Source organism: Scyliorhinus canicula, chromosome 22 (assembly GCF_902713615.1).
Source record: "Scyliorhinus canicula chromosome 22, sScyCan1.1, whole genome shotgun sequence".
NCBI classification, from domain to species: Eukaryota; Metazoa; Chordata; class Chondrichthyes; order Carcharhiniformes; family Scyliorhinidae; genus Scyliorhinus; species Scyliorhinus canicula.
The window spans coordinates 16,150,320-16,173,178 of record NC_052167.1 but is presented as its reverse complement, the minus strand read 5'-3'; the positions used below and the strand labels follow the sequence as shown (position 1 = coordinate 16,173,178).

The following is a 22,859-nucleotide window of genomic DNA, read 5'->3' as shown; positions in this document are numbered from 1 at the left end:
TCCTGGAAGGGGGGACCCCCATAGCAGAGTGTCCTCACTGGGGTGTGGTTACGCACAAGCTCACTTAGATATTAGCACAGGGCTAAATCACTGGCTTTGAAAGCAGACCAAGACAGGCCAGCAGCACGGTTCAATTCCCGTACCAGCCTCCCCGAACAGGCGCCGGAATGTGGCGACTAGGGGCTTTTCATAGCAACTTCATTTGAAGCCTACTTGTGACAATAAGCGATTTTCATTTTTCATATCAGATCATCCTTGCAATATGGCTGCCCGTTATTGGAGTTCAGCTCCCCAGTGATGAAAGAAATTCTAAGTGTGGGCCAAACTGGTGAGAAACTCTCCAGGGCACCAAAAAGTGACTAAGTGTCATTGAATAGCGATGGGGGCCTCGCTGGCAGAGCCGGCGGGAAACTCCATTAAAAACCCACCATAAATGACACTTAGAAACTTTTTCAATAGATTGCGCCCAAAGAAAGAGAAGGGTTATATGGAGGATGGGTCCAATATCAGAACTCAAAACAAATATTAGCAGAATCAAAGAGGATTGGGAAAGTTCCTACTATTTATCAGGAATGCCTGAATGAAGACGATAGGTGTAATGTTACAGGATATCACAATGATAACCAATTGGCCTTATGCTGTAGAAAATAACAAACTCAAATCAAGGTTGTGTGCGCAATCAATTTTACTAACAAAAGCTTGGCTTTTCATCCTGGAGGTGGGTAGTGGGAGTCCGGAACATCCCTGGTTCAGCCTGCCTGTCTCCTGAGAAAGTGCCCACAAAGGAGGGATCTTCATTGCCAGGCAGGGTGGGGGCTAGCCGACCTGGGAAGTAGTTTGGAGGAAGCCACAGGGGCTGCCGGGTGCAGATGTGGACTGTTTAACGGTGTGCCTCGGAGCGACGGGATTTTGTTCCAGTTCCAATTGAAAACAGGAAGACCCTCAGGCCATCACCCACAACACTCTCCATGCCCCACCCTTACCACTTCATTCCATCTCCCACCCCCTATATGTTAGGCTCCGCCTTTTCATCCACCTCCCCATGGCCCTCATGCCCCCTATTACAAGCTCTGCCCTTTCACCCACCCACGTGGACCTTCAAGCCCCCTATGACAAATTCCGCCCTTCGATCCATTCGCACTTTGGATGCCCATCCAGAACCAATTAACCCAGCAGGGACAGTAAGGTGTATTAAAAAAGCTTTCAGAAAAGGTAATTCATTCAAAACCTTCTACTATTTTGAAAAAGATAATTTCACAACAAGCTAATAAAAGCGTCAATCAACAAGACCATTAAAAGTATTAATAACAAAAAACACTACGATTGCGTAGACAAACGTTGTGAAACGGACAGTACAGATCAGAGAGCCTGAGCTGTCAATCAAACGATGCTCTCTCAGGGATACAGGTGTTTTAGTACTGTAATGGTTGGCTGGTCTTTCAGCCAGACATATACAATGAAGCTTGCCGGAGAGCCCAGACATCCATGAAAATTGTTGAAAAACCTGAGACCCAGAGAAAACATTATTTGACTGACAGCTCAGATTCTCTGATCTCTGCTGTCCATTTAACAATGTCAAGTGATTTCCAGGCTTTATGGTTTTTGTTATTGATATTTTGAAGGGTCTGGATGTTTGATACTTTTATTAGCTGCTAGTGAAACAACTTTTTTTCGACACAGGAGAAAGTTATGGATGAGAGGGCGGTAGAAGGGAGGGCAGAGCATGGCATAGGACATGAAGGGGACCAGTTGAACATACCTTTTAAAAGGTTCCCTACTACAGACTATAGCTCTTTACACTCTTCCTTCCCTCCCCCCCCCGTGGATTTTTAGCCAGGCGGGGAAGCACAAACATGAAAGGATGGGATTCCCTCTAGGTTCCTTCCCTTCATAGCAATTTTACACAAGGCCTCAGGCAGGAAGCCCATCCTTGCCCAATTGAGACCCTGAAGTAGCCAATAATTGTCCGTGAAATGGCTGTGGGACACCATGAGTCAGCATGGACGTGTTTCCTGCCGACCCTTTAGATACAAGGAAGCAAGACCCCTGCCATCTTAAATATTCAGATCTATGTTTCGCAACTCCACCCACCGATGGCCCTTGAATTACAACACTTTAAAAACCTGGCCCTCCTCTAGGAAATTGGCAGAGGAGAAGGACAAGCCTCTCTCTGAATGGAGCCAGCCGGATTGGGAGTGCCTGCACTCTTTAAAGGCACTCCTGTAAACCAGACAGCCCACGAATGGGCTTGGGAATCCCAGAATCAGGACCTGCCTGCTATTTTTAAAGGGCTCCCATGTCATCCTGTCTCAAGTGAAAAATCCAGGCCAAGGTTTCAGCGAATTGGTCAAAAAGCAGGCAATGACGATCTCATTGCTGTAATGATGCTTCTCGATTTCTCAATTGGCAACTTACCAGTAAATTGGCAAAAACATCTTCAAGCAAAATGTACAGAAAATAGTTCCATGAGAAATGCAGATAATGCTTGTTTACTCACATGCCTTAATCTTCCTAAAACACTCAACAAGTCTTCATGAAATTGTGCCCTTAACTTTGTAGAGCTCCTCTGGCATCGTGGAAAGATTTCCTAAAATGTAATTTACATTTTCCTCAGAACGACTGCACACGCAGTTCAGCCATATTTCTCTGCAGGTTTTGAACAGACGGCCTCTGAATTCAGATGCACAGTATACAAAATAATGTAAACCAATTGCTTTCCCCTTTCTCCCAGCGATCAGCAAGGATTTGATCTGTAAATAATTCACAACTTTCAAGATTTTTGCTCATGTCGCCCGGCTTCTACTGCAGGGGTCTTTCACTATCCTTAGCCATTGTTCGCCTGAGCCAACATGAGCAACATTGAAAAATTGTGGCACAAGGTCTATCTCCCTTTCTAAAATATGTATTTTTATTGGCTGGAAGTGGCGAGAAATGTGGATGTTCCACAGTAAAATCACGTTAATACCTACAGCAGCTGCAAGATACAGAAGTTTCTTGAACGTAGATATTATACATGTTGCGATACAATTCAACTAATTACATGATCAATGACATTTACTGGCTCGATATGATATCTGAATATCTTCCAAATTAATTTTGGATTTTCTTACCATCTTTGTGTAACTAATTATTTACCAGTGCATATCGCCTCCTGAAAAGAAATAGGGAAAAGAAACCTACAGATGTTTGAATTATCAAAGAAGTTTCTAAGCTTGCTTCGGCAGCCTGTACAGATGCTATCAACTCAGTAACAGCACATCAAATGAACATGTTCTGCAACTTAAGTTGATCTTGGTTCTGAATAAACTGCTGAGGAATAGACCCATTCCTTACTAAACTGTATTTGTTATATATATCTAGCCTGGGGGCTGGTTTAGCTTAGTTGGCTGGACAGCTAGTTCATGTACATCTAGCCTAACAGCATGTTACTAATTATTTCTCTGGATTACTCGAATACCTAAAAGTAATCCTATATCCAGCAGCATCGATGCAACATACACTGGGCAATCACAGAGAGATAATTGTTATTTTGTTTCACAAATGGAGTTTAAAAGAGCAAGACTTCAGATTCTTATTTAAAAAAAAAAAAAATTTAGAGTACCCAATTCATTTTTTCCAATTAAGGGGCAATTTAGCGTGCCCAATCCATCTAGCCTGCACATCTTTGGGTTGTGGGGGCAAAAGCCACGCAAACACAGGGAGAATGTGCAAACTCCACACGGACAGTGACCCAGAGCCGGATCGAACCTGGGACTTGGGCGCCGTGAGGCAGCAGTGCTAACCACTGTGCCACCGTGCTACCCTAGACTTCAGATTATGACAACTGTAATTATCAATGGTAATGTAAAATCTGTACAAATATTATCGACTTGATTTTGATTGATGCGCAATTTAACTAAAAGGTATATCACATATACACAGGAAGCATATTGGGCCACTATTGAAAAGGGCATATTTTACATTGTTGTCAATTAAGAGAAAGGCAGATTTTTATCTCTAATAAATAGGTTTTTGAGTTTACGTTTTGCTGTAATTCGGTGTTTGAAGATTAATGTTCAGGTCAATCTTTGTTCTTTTGTAATGATAATGAATGAAATCAAAGTTCTTTTCCCACAAAACAAAAAATGCAATGCTGCAGAGCGTGTGCGGTTCGAGCAGGAACAGGAGGGAAAGTGTTTGGACAGAAGAGGGAGGAATTGATGGAAGTCTGGGCTTTGCAGGAATTCTCTTACTGAAACAGGCATCCAACAAAAGTACGGGTTTCATAACTTGTACCAACATTATGCCGAGGATAATTGAAGCGTTCACCTGCTTATTTGGGAGCTAATTAACTGCGGCTTATTTCAATTAAATTTTAATGGTTATATAATAGCCATACCCCCACTTGTCCCTATAGCCCAGCCCTATCCAAATACAAAGACTGAACTGATGAAAGAAATGAAGTCCCATATGACTGGGATCATAATTTGTCCCTAAGCCTCCTTGATTTTCATTGTTTTGGTATCACTGACCACTCCACCTACCTCCAACATCTCTCTTCCACAGTTCAGTCCCACGTGTATGCACTGTAATGAAGATACACTGCACTTCTAATTGCTTTTTCTCCCGCATTCACAGTAACTTCGAATATACTTTTGGGCTCTATGTTTGGTCCTCTCCTCGCCATATAAAAGCTCTTGGCCATATCATCTGAAAACAATGGTTCTATTTTCTGCCTTCTCCATTGATTGTGAGTTGCTGCTATTCTTTCCAAACTGCCTGACCAGTAGTAACACCCAGGTGAACTGAAATTTCTTCTGGGCATGAACGGCAAAATGAAATCCTCTTCATCAGCTTCCACCAGCATTTCCATGTCGCTGATCTTGACTCCATTCATCATCACCTTGGTTAGATTTGGTGATGTAGAAACGTAGTTAACCTGCTTAAAGCTCAAATTTCTTTCACCAGAGAGGTGCACAGTAGAGGAAGCCAAGTCAGTCAACTTTTGTATTAGCATTTGGTCAGTTCAATTAAATCTAGTCTCACTATCCTGCTGGCACACCTGGTTTCAAATATTTTCCATTTCCCCCCGAAAATTTGAAATGGTTTCACCCTCAATCGTAAAGCATGCCTTCAGTGCTTGTGAGTAAAGAGGTTTTAAACTGACTCCCCACCCAGGGGAAATAGTCTTTTCTTATTTACCCATCAAAATCCTCAAATCATTTTAATCATTTGCATTAAATAACCCATTACACGTCTCTGCTCTAGTGGAGATAGTCCTAAAATCTCAATCTATTTTCATAATTAGCAGCACCACTTATGCAACATACATAAGAATTAAATGGCACTTTGTTTCACTAATGGGATTTAAAATAATGAGGCTGACATCAGATGGCTCCATTACCATTGCTCCATACCCTACTACTGCTACGTTCGCAAGCCAGTCCCTCTGCCTTCAGTTTCTACAAAGTACAAGTTATTCAGAATTCTGCAGTCCATGTGTTTCCTGCACTTCCAGCATCCCGAACTGTGCCAAGCTCCACTGGTTTAACATGTCATGGTGAACTGACTTCAAGATCCTTGTCCTTGCCTTGAAATCCCTCCAGGACTTTGCGTCACCCAATCTCAGCTCCTCCACTTAAGACACTACTGCATGCATTCTCTGGTCCATCACACAACTTTACACCACATTTCCCTCTCAAAACCGTCAGTTACTGCTCTCAGTATTTTCTCCCTTTTTTCTTCAATTGACTCCTGCAAGCCTTTCAGCCACCCCTGCATAATGTCCTATTTTAAAATCTAGTAAAATGCTTTGTCAAGTCTTCCATTAGGTCCAATTCAGATAAATAGGAGTTGCCAAAACAAGCAGCAGGATTGAACCCACTCTAATCATTCAATACATTCAGTGCCATTTTGCCCAAAACTGATGTTATCAGTTGGAATTAAAAAATGTTTAGTCGCTCTCCAAAATTTAAGAGCACAGGAAATCTGGAAATGGCTCAACATAATTTATTCAATGTTAAAATGTACAGCATCCTTTGAAGTGACTGACTAGAAGGATAACTGATAAATACAAGTGTATCTCTCACTTGTTTGTGTCCTATTTTATACATGTATCCAGCTTTTTCCTCTCAGTCCTGACAGTCACCATGTACAAGTACAAAGGCTACAAAAAGTAAGCAATATAAACAGACACAAATACTTTTTACATGCGTTTTTAAGCTTATGTTGGTCTATTCACACACTACAGTTCTAAATTTTTTTAAAATATAACTTCAATATTCTCTAAAGATAGAAAAATCTACTGATGGAATGCCAATGAATAATTAAAGGTGTTTATCATTGGGCCAACATAACTGAACAGTTACTCTTAGACAGCACCCGTGTTGCTGACTGATAGTATTTGAAAAAAAGCTACGCTTTATATGAAACCGACTGGTACAAATATTCAGATACGTTGTTAACAGAATGTGTCTTCATTTGTCCAACAGAATATTTTGCATTTATAAAACAGAAAGCTGCCTCACCAAAGGAAAGAAATTAGTTACAAAAAGAAATGTTTCGATTATACACTAAACATTTTTGCAAGTAACCCTTTCAAAACAGCCAAATGAACACAAGGTCTCGCTTTTACAATTTTTTTTTTTACAGTCTCAGAATTAACAAAAATATAGTTTTCATTTTACTTCAAAGCTAGTAAAACCTAATAAAGGCAAAACATAACAAATGGCTTGCTGTTAAACACAACACAGATTTGTTTTACTAAAGGGCACACAGTCACAAACAAATTCTCCAATGATGTTCTGCTGCATCCTGAATTCGGCAGCAGATTCACAGAATCAAATGTACATGTATTGTATAACAGAAGTCCAAGGAACAAAAGAATCCCCAGTTCCAGCCCCCGGTGTGGTTTAGCTGTCTGCTATTTGGGCTTTAATCTTCGCTATTTTCTAACTTGCAAAATCCTTTCCAAGGGCAAATAGGCACATTTAAAGTTTCTATTGCATGGCTGTACTACCTCAGTTCCCATACTTCTTTCGAAGATGTGCTCTGTCCAAGCCAAACTCAGAAAGGAAAAATACGAATGTACAAAGATGAAAACAATCCTCACCCAACTTGACTGAAAACAAAATAAATAAGGCTTCCTTCTGTCAACAGATTGAATGCAAAGTGCCACTTCTTCAATATTATTTTATCATGACAGCTCAGCCAAATAGCTGGTCTTCAAAATCGATCACCATACACCTCGTTTTCATACGTTGGATTGGTTTCCAGGTATACAGATTTTCCTTTTGGTACATTATATGCTCGGCGAAATCTACCTTCGCATATAGGATCCATTCAAAGGCTGTTTAGACATGCCAGTGTTCATGTGACTGTAGTGGGCTGGTGGTGTGTACATCATGTTACTATGTGGACTACTTTGCATGGGTTGCTGGGCGTATGGCTGACTTCCCATCATGCTCATTTGCATCTGCATGGGGTACTGGGCAGTTTGATTCATGTAAGCAGGATTTCCATGGTAACCACTGTTCATCATGGATTGAGTCATCCTATACCCATTCATAGCATTCAATGTATTCATATTCATGTTCATAGAATTGACATTATAAGTTGGTGCTGGCATCAGACCCATGTTCATGCCCCGCTGCATGGTCAGGGGTCGAGGTGCAGGCTGCATGGCTACAGATGGTGAGGCACGGCTATAGATCTGCTGCTGGTGAGCAGCAACAGGTGGTATAGACACAGACTTGGAACGTATGGCAACATGGCCTTTGGTTGCCATTTGTGTTGGTAATCTTTGGGTATGAGGGATTCCAATATTTGGGGCTGCCATATTGTGCTGTAGTAGTGGTGAAGCCAGATTCATTGGTGGAGGGGTAAGATTAGGTGGGGGTGTCATTGTAGGTTGTGCTTGTACTCCCCCAGATAAGGAATGAGGCGACTGTGGAAGTTGGACAAGGCCCGTGTGTGGCGTGGACAGGGAGACACTGGTTGCATAGGAAGTAACAGCAGCAGAATGATTATAAGGCAATGGATGATCCATGATTGTATTAGTTAGCTGTTGAAGTTTGGCCAGGCTGAAATTAGCAGATGGTTGGGGATAACCCCCTGTTCCAAAATCACCCTGGCCCATCCTTTCATAGATGCTGATGGTTGAGTTCCCAGTTTCTGGAATGTCTGTCATTTGTATTGCTGGTGCGAAACTGGTGGTCATGCTGCATTGTGACAATTGCTGCTGTTGATTGTTGCTGGGAGGTCTTTCAATGATACAATTTTGGGGAGATTTAACACTGCAGTTTGGCGGAGAGTTGATACTATTTTGCTGCATCATGCTACAACTACCATTAATGTTAGTCATCTGCTGAGTCACTGCGCAACTACTCTGAGTAAGGCTACTGGAAGATATGTTACTGTAAGAGCAACTGTTCTGTGTTGAGTTGTTGCCACAAATGCTGCTTCCCATAGTTGAATCATAGCTGCTTGGGTTCTCATAGTTTTCAGTTGTGCTCTCAATGCTGCCTAGGTCACTGAAGCCACTATCCACAACCTGCTGTGAATGGTCAGAAACTGAAGGAACATCCATCATTGGACTGGTCTCTACATTCTGTAACGATGGAGCAGAAATAGCACTTTGATCAGGGCTGATCTGAGTATAATTGTTCTCAATGGGAGGTACACTGGGGCTGCTTACAGAACGAACTGACTGGCTAGGATGAGAATGAACAGATGAAAGAGGACTGCTATGGTCTGATGGGTGACAGTCATTCATTTGTGGGCTCTGTTCTGTACGAGTGTAACTCTGCAGGTTGCGACAGGCCTCCATGGTTTCAGCACAGTCCTGGTATGTATTTACTTGCTCATTATTTTCTTGCTCACCATTTTCTTGTGTTAATGACTGAACAGCTTGCACCGTTTCGGTGTCAGGTTCTGAGGCTACATTTTCCTCTCTGAATTCTGGTGTCTGCTTGCCATTGTCCTTATGATCCTGGTTATTGGTGTGATCTTCATCTGAATCTGGTAAAGGTTCAGAATTCCTTTCATGATCATTGTTTTGGTCTTCATCAGAATCTGGTTCAGGATCATCAATGCGATCCATCTCATCTTTCTGCTCTGGATTATTGATTGGGACATTTAAGTCTAAGAATGGTTCTTGGCTTAGGGATTCCTCTTTGAGTGCTTCCTCTGGATTATCTTTTTCCACCGCAATACACTCCATGTGGCTGTCATCTTCATCATCTGCATCGTGATCCTCATTTTGATTTGCTTCCTCTTCATCATCTTCTTCCTCATGCTCATGATTACCAGCTTCATCCTCAGGAACCCCATTAACAGGGTCGTGCTCTTTTTCAGTTGGTTCTTCCACAGGTTCTTTCTCCTCACTCGATATACAGACAGATTTACCTGGTGATTCTGGCTTTTCCTCATTTTCAATTTCATCCTCCTCTGATATTGCAGGGGCTACGTCGCTGTGCTTCTCAACTATAACCTGCTGCTCAATCACTACTTGCCTCTCCTCTGTTGTGCCTGGCTGGTCAGGCTCCAGGGGAGTTTCCGGTGGTGTGTACAGGTTGAGTTTAAAACCAGTTTTATTCTCGACTTTGCGTCTCCATTTAGCTGGACCACGCTTCACTCCTTTGGGCCAACCTTTTTTGCGTTTCACAACTCTTGCTATGGGCTCAGAATCAACAGAGTTTTCCTCAGTGTTCTCTTTTGAAGAAGTATCAGTATTTGCTTTATCTGGGCAAGAAAAAAAGAAACTTGCTTTAAGTGTTTACTGCTACCCAGGTGAACAAACATTGGAGCTTAACATATCTACAGTTCATGCTAAAGTTATAAGCTCAAATAAATTATTTGTAGAAATAACAAAGACATGCTCAGAATAAAGTAAACCATAATTGTGAAGTTTTTAACATAATTGCGTAAACATTTAACAAACAGCTCACTGAATTCATTATGCTACTCCTTCCACTAACTGATTTTATTAATTGAGGTTCGGAGTCAATTAAGTAAGGCAATCTCTCCATTTGGTCCTCTTGAAATCAGTTACCATGAATCTGTTCCTTTTGATTATGTGGACTACGTCACTAGATCTACTCTCAACATCCCAACTTAGGCAAAGGGAAAAAGACTGGCCAAGGTCCTCCTTCCGGTCACCAATCACTTCTGTTGGAAGTGTGGTGTGGACGTGGGTTAAGACAGGATTTGGTTACTTGTGACTGCCTCCACTATGCTTCGTTAGTCTGCTGATGGGTATCATCTAGGCTCATATGGGCGAGATGTTGGAGGCTACTCTGTGCCCAAGAAATCACAGCTCACCCAACAGATCCAAATCTTCAGGCGAGATGGAGGGAAGGGAAATATGCAAATATAATTATTCTGCCTGGGAGTTTGAAGGTCTTATTTTGCTGAGGTAAATACTTACATATAATTAACAACACTTTTCTACACAATGCAGCTGCAAATTAGTATATTTTGTTCAATAGGACAAGATAAAAATAACAACACCTAATAGCAGATGTTTGATTTGTTATGTGTAAAATAATGATCCTCTTTCAAGATGTACATGTGGCCAATTATGCAAGCTCTAATGAACATTTTAAAAGCATCCAAGAATATCATCCAACAGGAGTTGTCACTTGTACCAATTTCTTCATATAAAAGTCACCATTATTTTGTCTCCTGTGACTAAATAATACCCATGAGTTTATTTCGGTTACATTTTGACAGCATTTCTTGTGAGTGCATCATTCCTTCAACATTCCTTGTTAAATTTAAACTATCAAAATAATAATTTGGCAAAGGTTTGCATTCCTCTATTTTCTTATCGTTTCCTCTGGTTTCCAGGGGTCCATACATCTGCTGGGGCTAAGGACAGGGCACAGACAATGTCACTGAGACAAGATATTTCAAGCTGTATATATTTGGATCTGGACTGGAATATTTATTTTGTCGAAGAAAATACCATTTCAAAAAATATATATTTTGTTCACTTTCTCCCACATCATGCCATCTCTGTTTGAAACAAAAGGTCTCTAATACCTCTTTAAAATGGATTGGAACTCAATAATGATAACCCAAAATGATATTCCCTTCAATTTTTCCTTTTCTCACTGGGAAAGCACTTTGCCTCTGTTTAGCATCTCCCCATAGTGGCAAAAACAAAGACTTGAAGGGAACCACATTAAAAAACCCATCAACTGTGTGGTGCACTTCATTTGGCTCCAATATCTACCAGCTCTCCAAAAACACGAACACAAAACAGACAGCGATATATGTAATAGGGAAAAATCCAGTAAAAAAACCCCAAAATTATTGCATCCAAGATCAGTTCTAGAAAAAATATTTTTGAAGAATGTTTTTAAACAATGTATCTGTGTTTCTTGAGGTACTGCAGTTTTCCAGACCATCATTTTAGCCTTTACAAATGCCATTTTTTTTGTGACCACTTTCAGTTACAACTCAGTCATACATGCATTTATACATTAACACAGTACACACTGCCATACATATCTACAGTGTAAGCACAGCGTACATGATCATACATTTAGACATGTTATTACAATGTACATGGTCATACATTTAACACTCTTTGCAGTGTGCACTGTCATACATTTATACATTATGAGTACAGTGTACACTGCATTTCATTTATACATTGTTAGTACAGTACACACGTGCATGTTAAGCTGCACAGAGGTGGGCAGCAAGCCAAACATAATGGTTTTTATTTTCTATCTAGTGGTATTGCTTTGGGGGTACACTGCTCTGGTAGGCATATTAATGATCATTGGATCTTCTTGTCTGCATTGCTTTAGTTTGTGAATTTCCATTAAGGTGATTGGAGGAAGGTATAGGGGAGATGTCAGAGGTAGGTTCTTTACGCAGAGAGTGGTGGGTGTGTGGAATGCACTGCCAGTGAAGGTGGTGGAGTCAGAGTCATTAGGGACATTTAAGCGACTCTTGGACAGGCATATGGACAGCAGTAAATTGAAGGTTAGGTTGATATCAGATTAGGATAAATGGTCGGCACAACATCGTGGGCCGAAGGGCCTGTACTGTGCTGTTCTATGTTCCTCGTGTATATTTCTGGACTTTGACCATCAAATTTCATTTCCTGGAGACATTTAGCCATGTCTGGTTCCAGAAAAGCCGCAACGACACAGACAGCATATTTGGCTTGGCTCAAAATGATTGTTTGATGATCTTTTAGGTTCCAATCGGGCTACATTTTTTGCGTACAATCAGATGTGAAAAACTGCACCCATAAACTGCAGTCTCTTCAGCAAGCTGTAGAGGTTTCAAAGTCATATTTGTGTTGACAGGAAGGGGTACACCATGTCCAGAGGCAATTTTTAATTTTATGCAGATGGAATAGCAATAGATTATTAATGGTGAAGGATAGTTAGTTTATTCAGTGTGTATAAATGTACCCGTTTGTGTGTAGGTGTATGCGTGCATGTATTATGAAGTTAGTAAAAAGAGTGCTTTTGATAACATTAAATGCAAGCCACGTTTTGCTAACATGGATTTTGATTGTGTTGTTTCCTGATTTATGAGGCCTGGCTTGGATGCTGATATGTAGAATTTCATAGAGTTGATTGTTGACATCAGCTAAACAAAGAGACCCAAGTAACAGGCTTCTATACAGTTCAAAAACAGAATTTAAAAGTTAGAAATTAGGACATCTCACAAAAGTTTGCTTTAAAATGATGAATGAATAGGGGAGTTCTCCCCTTTCACTTTCCTCTTCATTTAAGTCCCAAATGCCAGACGCAATCTGACCTTCCCAGCCCTGACCTGCACTGCCACATGCTTCTGCAAAGTTTTTAAAATCTTGTGATTAATCTAAAGTCTGTATTAATATTCCAATCAGGGAGAATTATGTTAACACTTAGTCATGATAGTTTTGTACCTGTGTGCTGTTCTTTCTCAGGAGTTTCATCTGCACTTTTGCAGAGATCGTCTCTCTCATCTGATTGATTCTTCTTTTTTAAGTCTAAGCTGCCACAGCGATGCCTGAAATAGTTCTTTACATCATCATCATCGTCATATTCATCGTTCTCCTCTTCTTCACAAGTAGGTTCCAAGCATGGCATTTGACTCTCGTTATCAGAGTTCTCAAAGGCTTCATGCAGTACCTCAGTTGTTTCAGAAATAGTCTCAGTGGTAACACTGCTGTTATGTCTCCTGCGTTTGCGGCCCCTCTTCTTTCTGTGCATGAGTGGCCTCTGAAAGAGTAAAATAAATAAACTATGAAAATAATTAATTTGCTGCATTTTTACAAAGAAAAATGCATGGGAAGCAAACAGAAAACTTCAACGACTGGGGAATTAACTCTGGGCACATTTTGGATAAATCAGCAATGAGAAAAGTTTAAAATTTACCTGTTCCTGCTGAGAATAAACCTGGGCTATTTTAGCTGTCATGCCTCATTGTAATGTAACTGGCATGTTTCTGGCTGAATTGGTTGGCACAGACAAATTAAATGAGTGGGAAAACAGAGTTCAATGTGGAGAAGTGTAATGTCATCTGCTTTGGATCCAAGAAAGACAAAACAAGGTATTTTCTAAATTCTGGAGAGGCAAGAGAATTGGCTGTCTCTGTACACACATCAGTAAAGGTTAGTGGACAAATAAGAAAGGCAATTACATGTCACATGTTAGCCTTTATGTCAGGGGCAACAAAGGAAATTATACACCAAAACCATGACCTGGGCCAGTAGTTTTGGGCATTGCACCTCAAAAAAGATATCCTGAGGGGTGGCACGGTAGCGCAGTGGTTAGCACTGTTAACCAGTGCTGAGGACCCGGGTTCGATCCCGGCCCTGGGTCAATGTCCGTGTGGAGTTTGCACATTCTCCCCATGTCTGCGTGGGTTTCACCTCCCACAACCAAAGATGTGCAGGTTAGGTGGATTGGCCACGCAAAATTGCTCCATAATTGGGAAAATAAATAATTGGGTACTCTAAACTTAAAAAAAAGATATCCTGGCTTTGTTGAGGGCACAGTGCAAATTCACCATAAAGATTACAGAGATCAAAGGATTAAATTCTGAATACAAGTTGTAGAAACTTGACTGCTATTATCTTGAGTGTAGGAGATTGAAGAATTATCTAATTGTAATGTTAAAACAATAAACTAATTTTGATAGTGTAGATACAGAAAAAACTCTTTCCTCTGGAGCAGGAATTCAGAACAAGAGAACATAATCTTAACATCAGAGTCAGGTCATTTAGCAGTGAAATCGGGCAACTCGTCTTCACACAGAGGGAAACTGAAATCTGGAGTCTCTCTCTCATAAAAGGTTTTGAATGCTGGATCATTTGAAGCTTCCATGAGGAATGGATATTTTGGTAAAGGCATCAGGGGATTCTTCAAAATAACGTAATTGGATCTTTTATGTTCACTGGTGAGGCAGGTGGAAGGGGAAAATTGGAGAATTCTTCATGTTTTCCAAAATATGAGCCTGCATATTAAATTGTGGAAATGTGATGGTTTCTAAAGTACATTTTCTGAGAAGGCGATATTGTTAATTTGTTTTTTAAGAGGAAATATTTTTTGTTGAGGAATGTTAGGCCCAGGATATTTGCTGTAAACTAAGAGGAGACAAATACACCAGAGGGCAGTATTGCTTTGGCTTCAAGAACATAAGCAGCATTATGTCAATAATTTTGACAACATTCAGAGACTATTTCCTCATGAGTTTTCGCAGTCATTTACATAATGGAATACAAGAAAACATGCAAATAAAGAATTGATAAATGGTGGTAGTTTCCTTTGGCTATTCTAAGTATTATGTGTTTGATGTCTAATCTTGCTTTGTAACACTCCTGTGCAGTATATTAATAAGTTAGAGGTGCCAGATAAATGAGTTATTATTGTAGTAATTATGCAATTTGTACACAATCACTTCATGATCTATCCCTCCATTTTCAAGTTAAAACATTTGCAGAGTGTGAAAAATCGCTTCTTCAGAAATATGGCTTATTAGAGATTCAATAAAAATTTATTTTCTGAAATTACTCACAAAAGAAAAGTAGATTTCATTTAATTTTAATGGAAAATGCCCAAGTAAAATAATTTAAAATTCATAACCATTTTGAAAATGAGAATGAACTCGCATGAAGCTCAGGCACTTCAATTTGGCCATAAATAGGGACATGGGAACTGTTGCACTCTTTTGAAACACGAATGCGACTCAAAAATGGCCTTCACTGACAAATAATTACATTGAAATGCAGTGACTGTTGCTTTGTCAATTGGCAGACAGTAAGCTCCGACAAACAGAAGTTATGTTTTCAATTTAGGCACTTTTAGCACTGCTGGTGGCTTAAACAATGTTGATCAGATGATCCATGCCACCTAAAGGATGATGCCTTTGTTGCTGCATTTGACAGGTTACATGTTTAAATTCACACCCAACTCGTAGCATGACAATACCAAGAGAGTCATTTTTGATTGAAACTTCTAAAACATGATTTGGTTGACATCAAGTTATTTGATCAGTTTTCAAGCTTAAAATCAGCATTCTGACGGGTACAATAAAGTTCAATTCAGATCAATGGAAAACGAGCTTCTCCATTTAAACTCACCTTCCTCTTAGCTCCTCTCAACAATGATTTTGCTGTGCCTGGCGATAAGCTGTTTAGGGTATAATCATTCTCATCCTCATTCTCTTCTTCACTGATTTCATTTGAATGCTCCATTATTGATTCATTATTGGCAGGTAGACACTCAGATTGCATTAATCTATTTTTACACGCTGCATTAGTAACCGAATGCATACTAGCCTGCATTTCAACATACTGCTCTTGCTCTTTTTCCCAGCAGCTAGCTTGCTCCATCAGTTGTTCAGCCTAAAATTGGAAGTAGACAAACACAACATAAATTCAGCAATTATTAATGAATCAGTTATTTATAAATTAATAGTTTAGCCAAATACGATAATCTACCATCTAATGAAATTGTTCCAAGCCGAATGAAGTAGTACTGTAGTCTGTTCATTATAGCGTGCAACCCAAGGACCTGCCACAGAACATTTAGAACTATTCATTATCAAGTGAATTGTTTGAGGTGGTTTTGTACAGCATGTTCATTAACATGGACCAATCTTGTAGGACTCTTCAAACACATTCAACTAAAAGCAGTTTGTCTTTCTGCTTTTCATGGCTAAGTAAGTAGAGGCACATTACTGAGGGAGACGGAAGGCTGTCGGTTCAAGCTGCACCAGAGATTTGAACATGCAAGCTCAGCTGATAAAAGAACATGTGCAATACTGAAGCAGGGCCTCTCTGTCGGAGGTACCATCTTTGAAATGAGATGTAAACAGGTTTACCGACCTCTCAGGTCGGTATCACAGATCCATAGCACTATTCGATGAAGTGCTTCCTGTATCCTGGCTAACATTTATCCCATAACCCACTAAAATTGATTATCTAATCATTTATCTCATTGCTGTTGGTGTATTTCGCAACATACAAAAAAGTGATTTTAAAAATACACCAATAACTTTGAAGTGCTTTGGAACATTGTGGAACAACTGCGAATTGACTGTTGGGTGAGATTTAGTTTTAATATCACATTCCAAGGATTGTGTCGTGGACACTTGAACTTATTAGTAGCCTTCTTTTAATTCACTATTAAAATTTTGGACTTTATTTCTGGAGAAAACAAATAGGATTTGAAATAATAACTGCTCTTCTCGCTATGTCCAAAATGATGGACCAGAGTCACCCATCTATCAACATGAACAAAGCTCTAATTGTCCAAATGTTAGTTGATAGATAATTAAGATGTTAATACATGAAGATAATTAATCGGGGAGGAAGTGGTGTGGTAGTCACTGGACTAATAATTCAAAGACCCAGGGTAATGTTTTGGGGACCCAGGTTCGAATCACACCATGGTAAAATTGGATTAAATTTTTTTTTAAAATCTGGAATTAAAAGTCTAATGATGACCATGAAACACTGTTGATTGTTGTAAAATCCCACCTGGTTCACTAATGTCTCTTTGGGAATGAAACCTGCTGTCCTTACCCAGCCCGGCCAACACGTGGCTCCAGCAATGTGATTGACTCTTAAAATGCCCTCTAAAATATCCTAGCAAGTCAAGGGCGATTGGGAATGGGCAATAAATGGTGCCCCAGCCAGTGATGCCCACAACCCATGAATGAATAGAAAAAATCTTCAGGTGGTCATGTGTGTAAATAATTTGGTGGAAATCGCAAACACGAAACACAACATTTGTGAATTTTCATCCCATTGTCTGGAGAGTTGAGGAAGCTTTACATTTTGCTTCCTTGACTGCTTCGAAGGAAAGTCTTTATATCAAAGAGGATAAGTACCAGTTTCCTGAATGCTGGTCTTTAATTCTGCTGAATTCTGGGTAGCTAAAGTTCACATCTCATCTTGAACAATAAACATTGAGAATAGTGAATTTCATCAGTAATCAGGTTTTAAATAAGTGCTTAAATAGTATTGCTAACAAGACTCTGCAACATGGCAGGGGAATGATTAAAATGATTTGATCCTGTGTTAAATCTAGCAGTTTCTTTTACATAGGCATGAAAAACACCACTTTTATCATTATATATAAAACAAGATCAAACTACATCTGTATACTCTTTTGTAGAAGTATTGACATTTATCCATTCTTGCCTTCAGGAAGTTAGATGATGGATGACATTTCAGACTGTTTTACAATGGGGAAAAGGTGGGCACTGAACATTCACATACTGGCCGCTTCACACACTGCAAGTGGAAATTAAACTACCGTGGGAAAAATAATTTTAAAACAAAAGAAGCCTTGCAATGCAAAAAATCAAGTCGAAACAGCAAAAATTGTAACGCAATGAAAATATAAAGAAAGCAAAATAATAAGAAAACAAACTTTTGGCCCAATATAAAAAAAGTACTATCCACTGTTAAACGCCATGTCACCAAGACAACCGTGCAACCATTTTATGTGGGCAAACAACAATTTAAAAAATAAAGTACCTTCCGAATCATTAGAATCACCATGAAACCCATTACAATTCATTTAAATGATATAAAAATCATAGAATTTACAATGCAGGAGGCTGCCATTTGGCCCATCGAGTCTGCACCGGCCCTTGGAAAGAGCACCCTACTTAAGCCCATGCCTCCCTTAACCCAGTAACCCCACCTAACCTTTTTGACAGTAATGGGCAATTTAGCATGGCCAGTCCACCTAACCCGCACATCTTTGAACTTTGGATCTGAAGGGGTCTTGATTATCAGCGTGGCCTCCAAATTGGGTGTGACGATCTAAATGTTGAAACTATGAAGGTCTCTGGACAGTAGATTAGTCCTGCAATATTGACACTACTTTGTAAGTTGATACAGTATGACAAATTTCTAATACATCTTTGAAATGCTTTCTTCCACCAACAATGTGGAGAGGAAGGAGGGAGATCAATGATCACTACTATGCTAGAAAATGTATTGTTGAACCTACAAAGCTATCTCCAAATCTGAGATAACATTAAAGAATTTTTAAACAGAAGTTATCACACTTTACTACAGAAAAATATATGGTCCTACATATTGAAGAGCTACGTACACTCTGTGGTTCCACACAATGGAGAAGTTGAGGCGGAGGACAGTTAGCTGAATCCTGGCTCACTGACCCCAAAACAGTGTCAGGAAGCAATTAGTAACAGAAACAGGATGTTGGATTGCTTAGATTACTATATCAGTTTAGAATTTGTGGAACTTATGTCGAAACTGCATTGTGCTTGGGTCAGCAAGTACACAGGAGCATTGCACATCAAAGGATAAGGACCATCCTGTCCTCAGGAATGGTGCAAAGAAAGCTGATCTCCAATGCAGAGATGTTAGGAATTACTTGGCAAGTTACAGCTATGGCCTTAAAAAAGAGGTTTCACAAGGACCTCAGAGGTATACAAAACATACATCAGGGTAGAGAAAGTGAATCTAAATAATGCTTTCAGCATTAATCCAAATTTAGGACAGGTGGCAGTGTTAAACATATTGTCTTGATCATAGCTCAACAGCAATTTTCTTAAGCCAGAATAATACTCCTATGAAATGAAACATGCATGTGTATGGGTTGGCATGTTTACCCTTAATTGCTTATATTGTTCACTAGGGAATACGTGAAATGTATACATGTTATCCTTCTCCTTCAGAAGGCAAATCTTTGTATCAATAGACCACCGTGTACAGGCTAAAAGTCCTGGTCAGATTTATTTGCAGATTAAATGGTACACAAAAGTTTAAAGACACAACAAAATACTTAACACTTAAAAATACAATAAAACAATCCATCAGGAGCGTTTGGAACAAATCACCCAAAGCCTGACAGGCAACAGGAAATGTGGACAAAACAATCAGTTTTGTCTGTTGAGATGAGATGTTATATCTGGATGTTGCGAATTGCAATTCATCAGCGGTGCTCGGATATCTCTGCTAGAATTAAAGTTTAGCAGCTGAGCTGTGATTTATGTCATGGGACTTCTATCAGGTTATACCCATTTCTTTTCAAGTAAACAAATGGAGTAATTAACAGATCTGTCACTTTGTGAGGTGTGGCATCAAGGTCTGAATATTGCCACTGCCTAGATGACATTTTGCTCCTATAATGGATTCCTCTCATGGCTGTGTTCTGGTAGAACAGAATAGTCTATTGTGTCATTCTGCATACATTAAGCGTTTCAAAAAAGCAATTCTAGAGACCAAAGCACTTTCAGCTTGACTGGTTTTTGAACAAAGAATTTGCAGGTTTTCCACAGACAGTGTTTGTAATCCTATGTTTTCAGTTTTGATCAGGTTCTATCTTAACTCTAGCTATCTTAAAAACTGTATGAAATAAGGATAGAAACATCCTATTGTTCGGCATAAATATGTATTTACATAGAGGATGCTCAACAATTGGACTCACCATGAGGGTGGACGATATACAGCCAGGGGTTGTAATGGGAAGATAACACCGGTGTTGTTGAAAAGATCAAACTACCTCAGATTCCTTCATATGAATCTATCTCGGTGATATAATTACTTGCCTCGGCGAAGCAAGGCCACTGATTTGTGTTATTTTAAAAAGAAAAATGGACTAAATCAATTAACAAAACATCAGTAAAAAAATCCAATATAATGATATGAAATGTGGTTTTTTTCCAATCACCATAAACCAGTAGGCTTAATTGCAGACAGAATTGCAAAATTTTTATCGCAAAACATCAACAAAAATCCTTGAATCTCAGAATAAAAATGAAAACTTTTGAGTTATTGTCACCATAAATCATGAGTTTGCCTTCACTCTTCCTATTGTTGTCTGGTATAACAATACATTTTATTCATCTGGGACAGGGTAGGACCCCGCATAACACGTTTGGTTAAACAGTGTGTGGGTACACCTCTATTGTAAACTCAGTTTACAATGTGTCTTAGAAAATTCTGGCATTCACTCTTGCTATACAACAGTTACTATACAAACAACAATCACGTGCATCTTTATAGCATCTTTTGTCAATTAAGACATTTTTAAAAAAAAATTTAGATTATCCAATTCATTTTTTCCAATTAAGGGGCAATTTAGCGTGGTCAATTCACCTAACCTGCACATCTTTGGGTTGTGGGGGAAAACCCACGCAGACACGGGGAGAATGTGCAAACTCCACACAGACAGTGACCCAGAGCCGGGATCGATCCTGGGACCTCAGCGCCGTTAGGCAGCAGTGCTACTCACTGCGCCACCGTGCTGCCCAACTAAGACATCTTAAGGCATCTCACAGAAGTATTATCAAACAAATTTTGGCATTGAGCGATAGAAGGATATGTTAGGTCAGATGACCAATAGCTTGTCAAAGAGGTAGGTTTTAGGAAGCATCTGAAGAGGGAGGAAGGAAAGGAAGAGGGCCGGCGCGGTGGTGAGCACTGCTCCCACACAGCGCTTGGGTTACTGTGTGGAGTTTGCACTTTCTCCGGTGGTTCAAGTTTTTCCCCCCCCACAGTCCAAAGATGTGGAGGTTAGGTGGATTAGCCAGGTAAATTGCCCCTTAGTGTCCAAAGGTTATGTAGGTTTGTTGGGGTTACGGGAATGAGGTGGAGGAGTGGGTCTGGGTGGGGTAATTTTTCGAAGGGTTGGTGCAGACTCTTTCTGCACTGTAGCAATTCTATTGTTCCATACAAAGAGAGACATAGGGAGGGAAATCCAGAGCATTGGACCCAGCTAGCTGCAGGCATGTCCATAAACGGTAGCATGATTAAACACTAAAATAAAAGCAAAATACTGCTGAAGCTAGAAATCTTCAAAAATACAGAAAATGCTGGAAAAACTCAGTAGATCCAGTAGACAGCATCTGTGAAGAGAGGAACAGAGTTAGCATTTAGAGCCCGTATGACTCAAGGAAGACTCCTAAGACTCTTCTGAAGTCACAAAGATCCGAAACACTAACTCTATTTCTCTCTCCACGGATGGTAGCAGACATGCTGAGTTTTCTGTTTTATATAATAGTGGAGTGATTAAAATCAGGAATGCTCAAGAAACCAGAATTGGAGGAGTGCAGATATCCAGGGAGGATTGTAGGTCTGAAGAAGATTGCTGAGATGTGCAGGGACAAGGCCATGGAGGGGTTTGAAATCGAACATGAGAATTTTAAAATTAAGGCACCGCTTGACCTAAAACAATGATATAATACAGACAGATTGCAGGGCAGGGTTTGCGTTTCTTTCATACACATATGGGAAAGCGGCTGTTAAGAATTCCTGCACCAGTGAATTGCACCACTCTTATATCAATACATAATTTGTGCCTATTGGTGATCTGGAGGGACGTTTAAACAAGGCTATCCTGGCTCAGTTTATTTGCCTATCCATAGGGGTTGTGAACCCCTATGTGTGAAATGAGTGCAGTTTGCTGGAATGTCTCGTAATTCAAGTGCATCCTTCAAAAAGTCAGTTCTGGCTGAAGACTGCAGCAGGAGGTCAGGATTGGAGGAGGTTAAGTATCAGTGTTTGAATCATGAACTACCTGCCAGCTAGAGAGCTAACCTATTGACAAATAACCTCTGAAGTCGTGGACATACTTGTTCCGTTTTCCCTCAACATTTCTATTAATAGCTGCCTGAAGAGAAGAGAGTTCAGAAATCATACAACTGACAGCATGTCTCCAATTCTGCAACACTATAACAACAACTTGTATTTATATAGCATCGTTAATGTAATTAAATATCTTAGGGCACTTTACAGGAGTGTCATGGAACATCTGTCACCAGGCCATGTGAGGAGATATTAGACCAGATGACCAAAATTTTCAGGATTATCTTAAAGGAGGGAGTGAGAGTTGGAGGGCTTTAGGGAGGAAATTTCAGAGCTTATGGGCTATGCAGCTGAAAGCATGTCTGTCAATGGTGGAAGGATTAAAATCAGGAATGCTCAAAGAGGTCAAAATTGGTGGACACAGAAAGCTGATGGGGTTGTTGAATGTCAATGGGAGATGGTTAGATTCTCTCTTGTTGCCTAGCACTGTGTGCTGCAAATGTTGCTTGCTACTTAACAACCCATGGTGAATGGTTGTCCGGGTTTTGCTGCATATAGATATATGACTGCCTCAGTTTCTAAGGAGTTGTGGATGGTGCTGAACATTAAGAAATCATCAGCAAACATCTCCACTTCTGACCTTATGATGGAGGGAAGGTCATTGATGAAGCAATTGAAGGTGGTTGTGCGAAGGACACTATCCTGAAGAATTCCTGCAGTGATGTCCTGGGACTGAAATGATTTGTCTCTGAATCACAATTGTCACCACAATCATCTTCCCTTGTGCTCGGTACAACTCCAGCAAGTGACTAGTTCTACCCCCGATTCCCACTGATTCAAATTTGATGCCATA

At 40.0% G+C, this 22,859-nt stretch overlaps 1 protein-coding gene across 4 annotated transcripts in view; it reads right to left on the bottom strand.

Annotated features, from left to right (window-relative positions):
• Window positions 1-5,972: 5,972 nt before the first annotated feature.
• The window catches only part of kat6b (K(lysine) acetyltransferase 6B), a 186,889-nt gene continuing 170,002 nt past the window's right edge, over window positions 5,973-22,859 (bottom strand). For 2 of the 4 annotated variants that reach the window (XM_038782993.1, XM_038782995.1), the window contains exons 15-17: window positions 15,575-15,838; window positions 12,896-13,211; window positions 7,298-9,720 (exon numbers count right to left, since the gene is read on the bottom strand). In XM_038782993.1, the coding sequence (XP_038638921.1) occupies window positions 7,298-9,720; window positions 12,896-13,211; window positions 15,575-15,838 (3,003 nt within the window). Of the gene's footprint in view, window positions 9,721-12,895; window positions 13,212-15,574; window positions 15,839-22,859 lie in introns of all 4 variants that reach the window. The other 2 variants (XM_038782997.1, XM_038782996.1) reach the window with 2 other exon arrangements.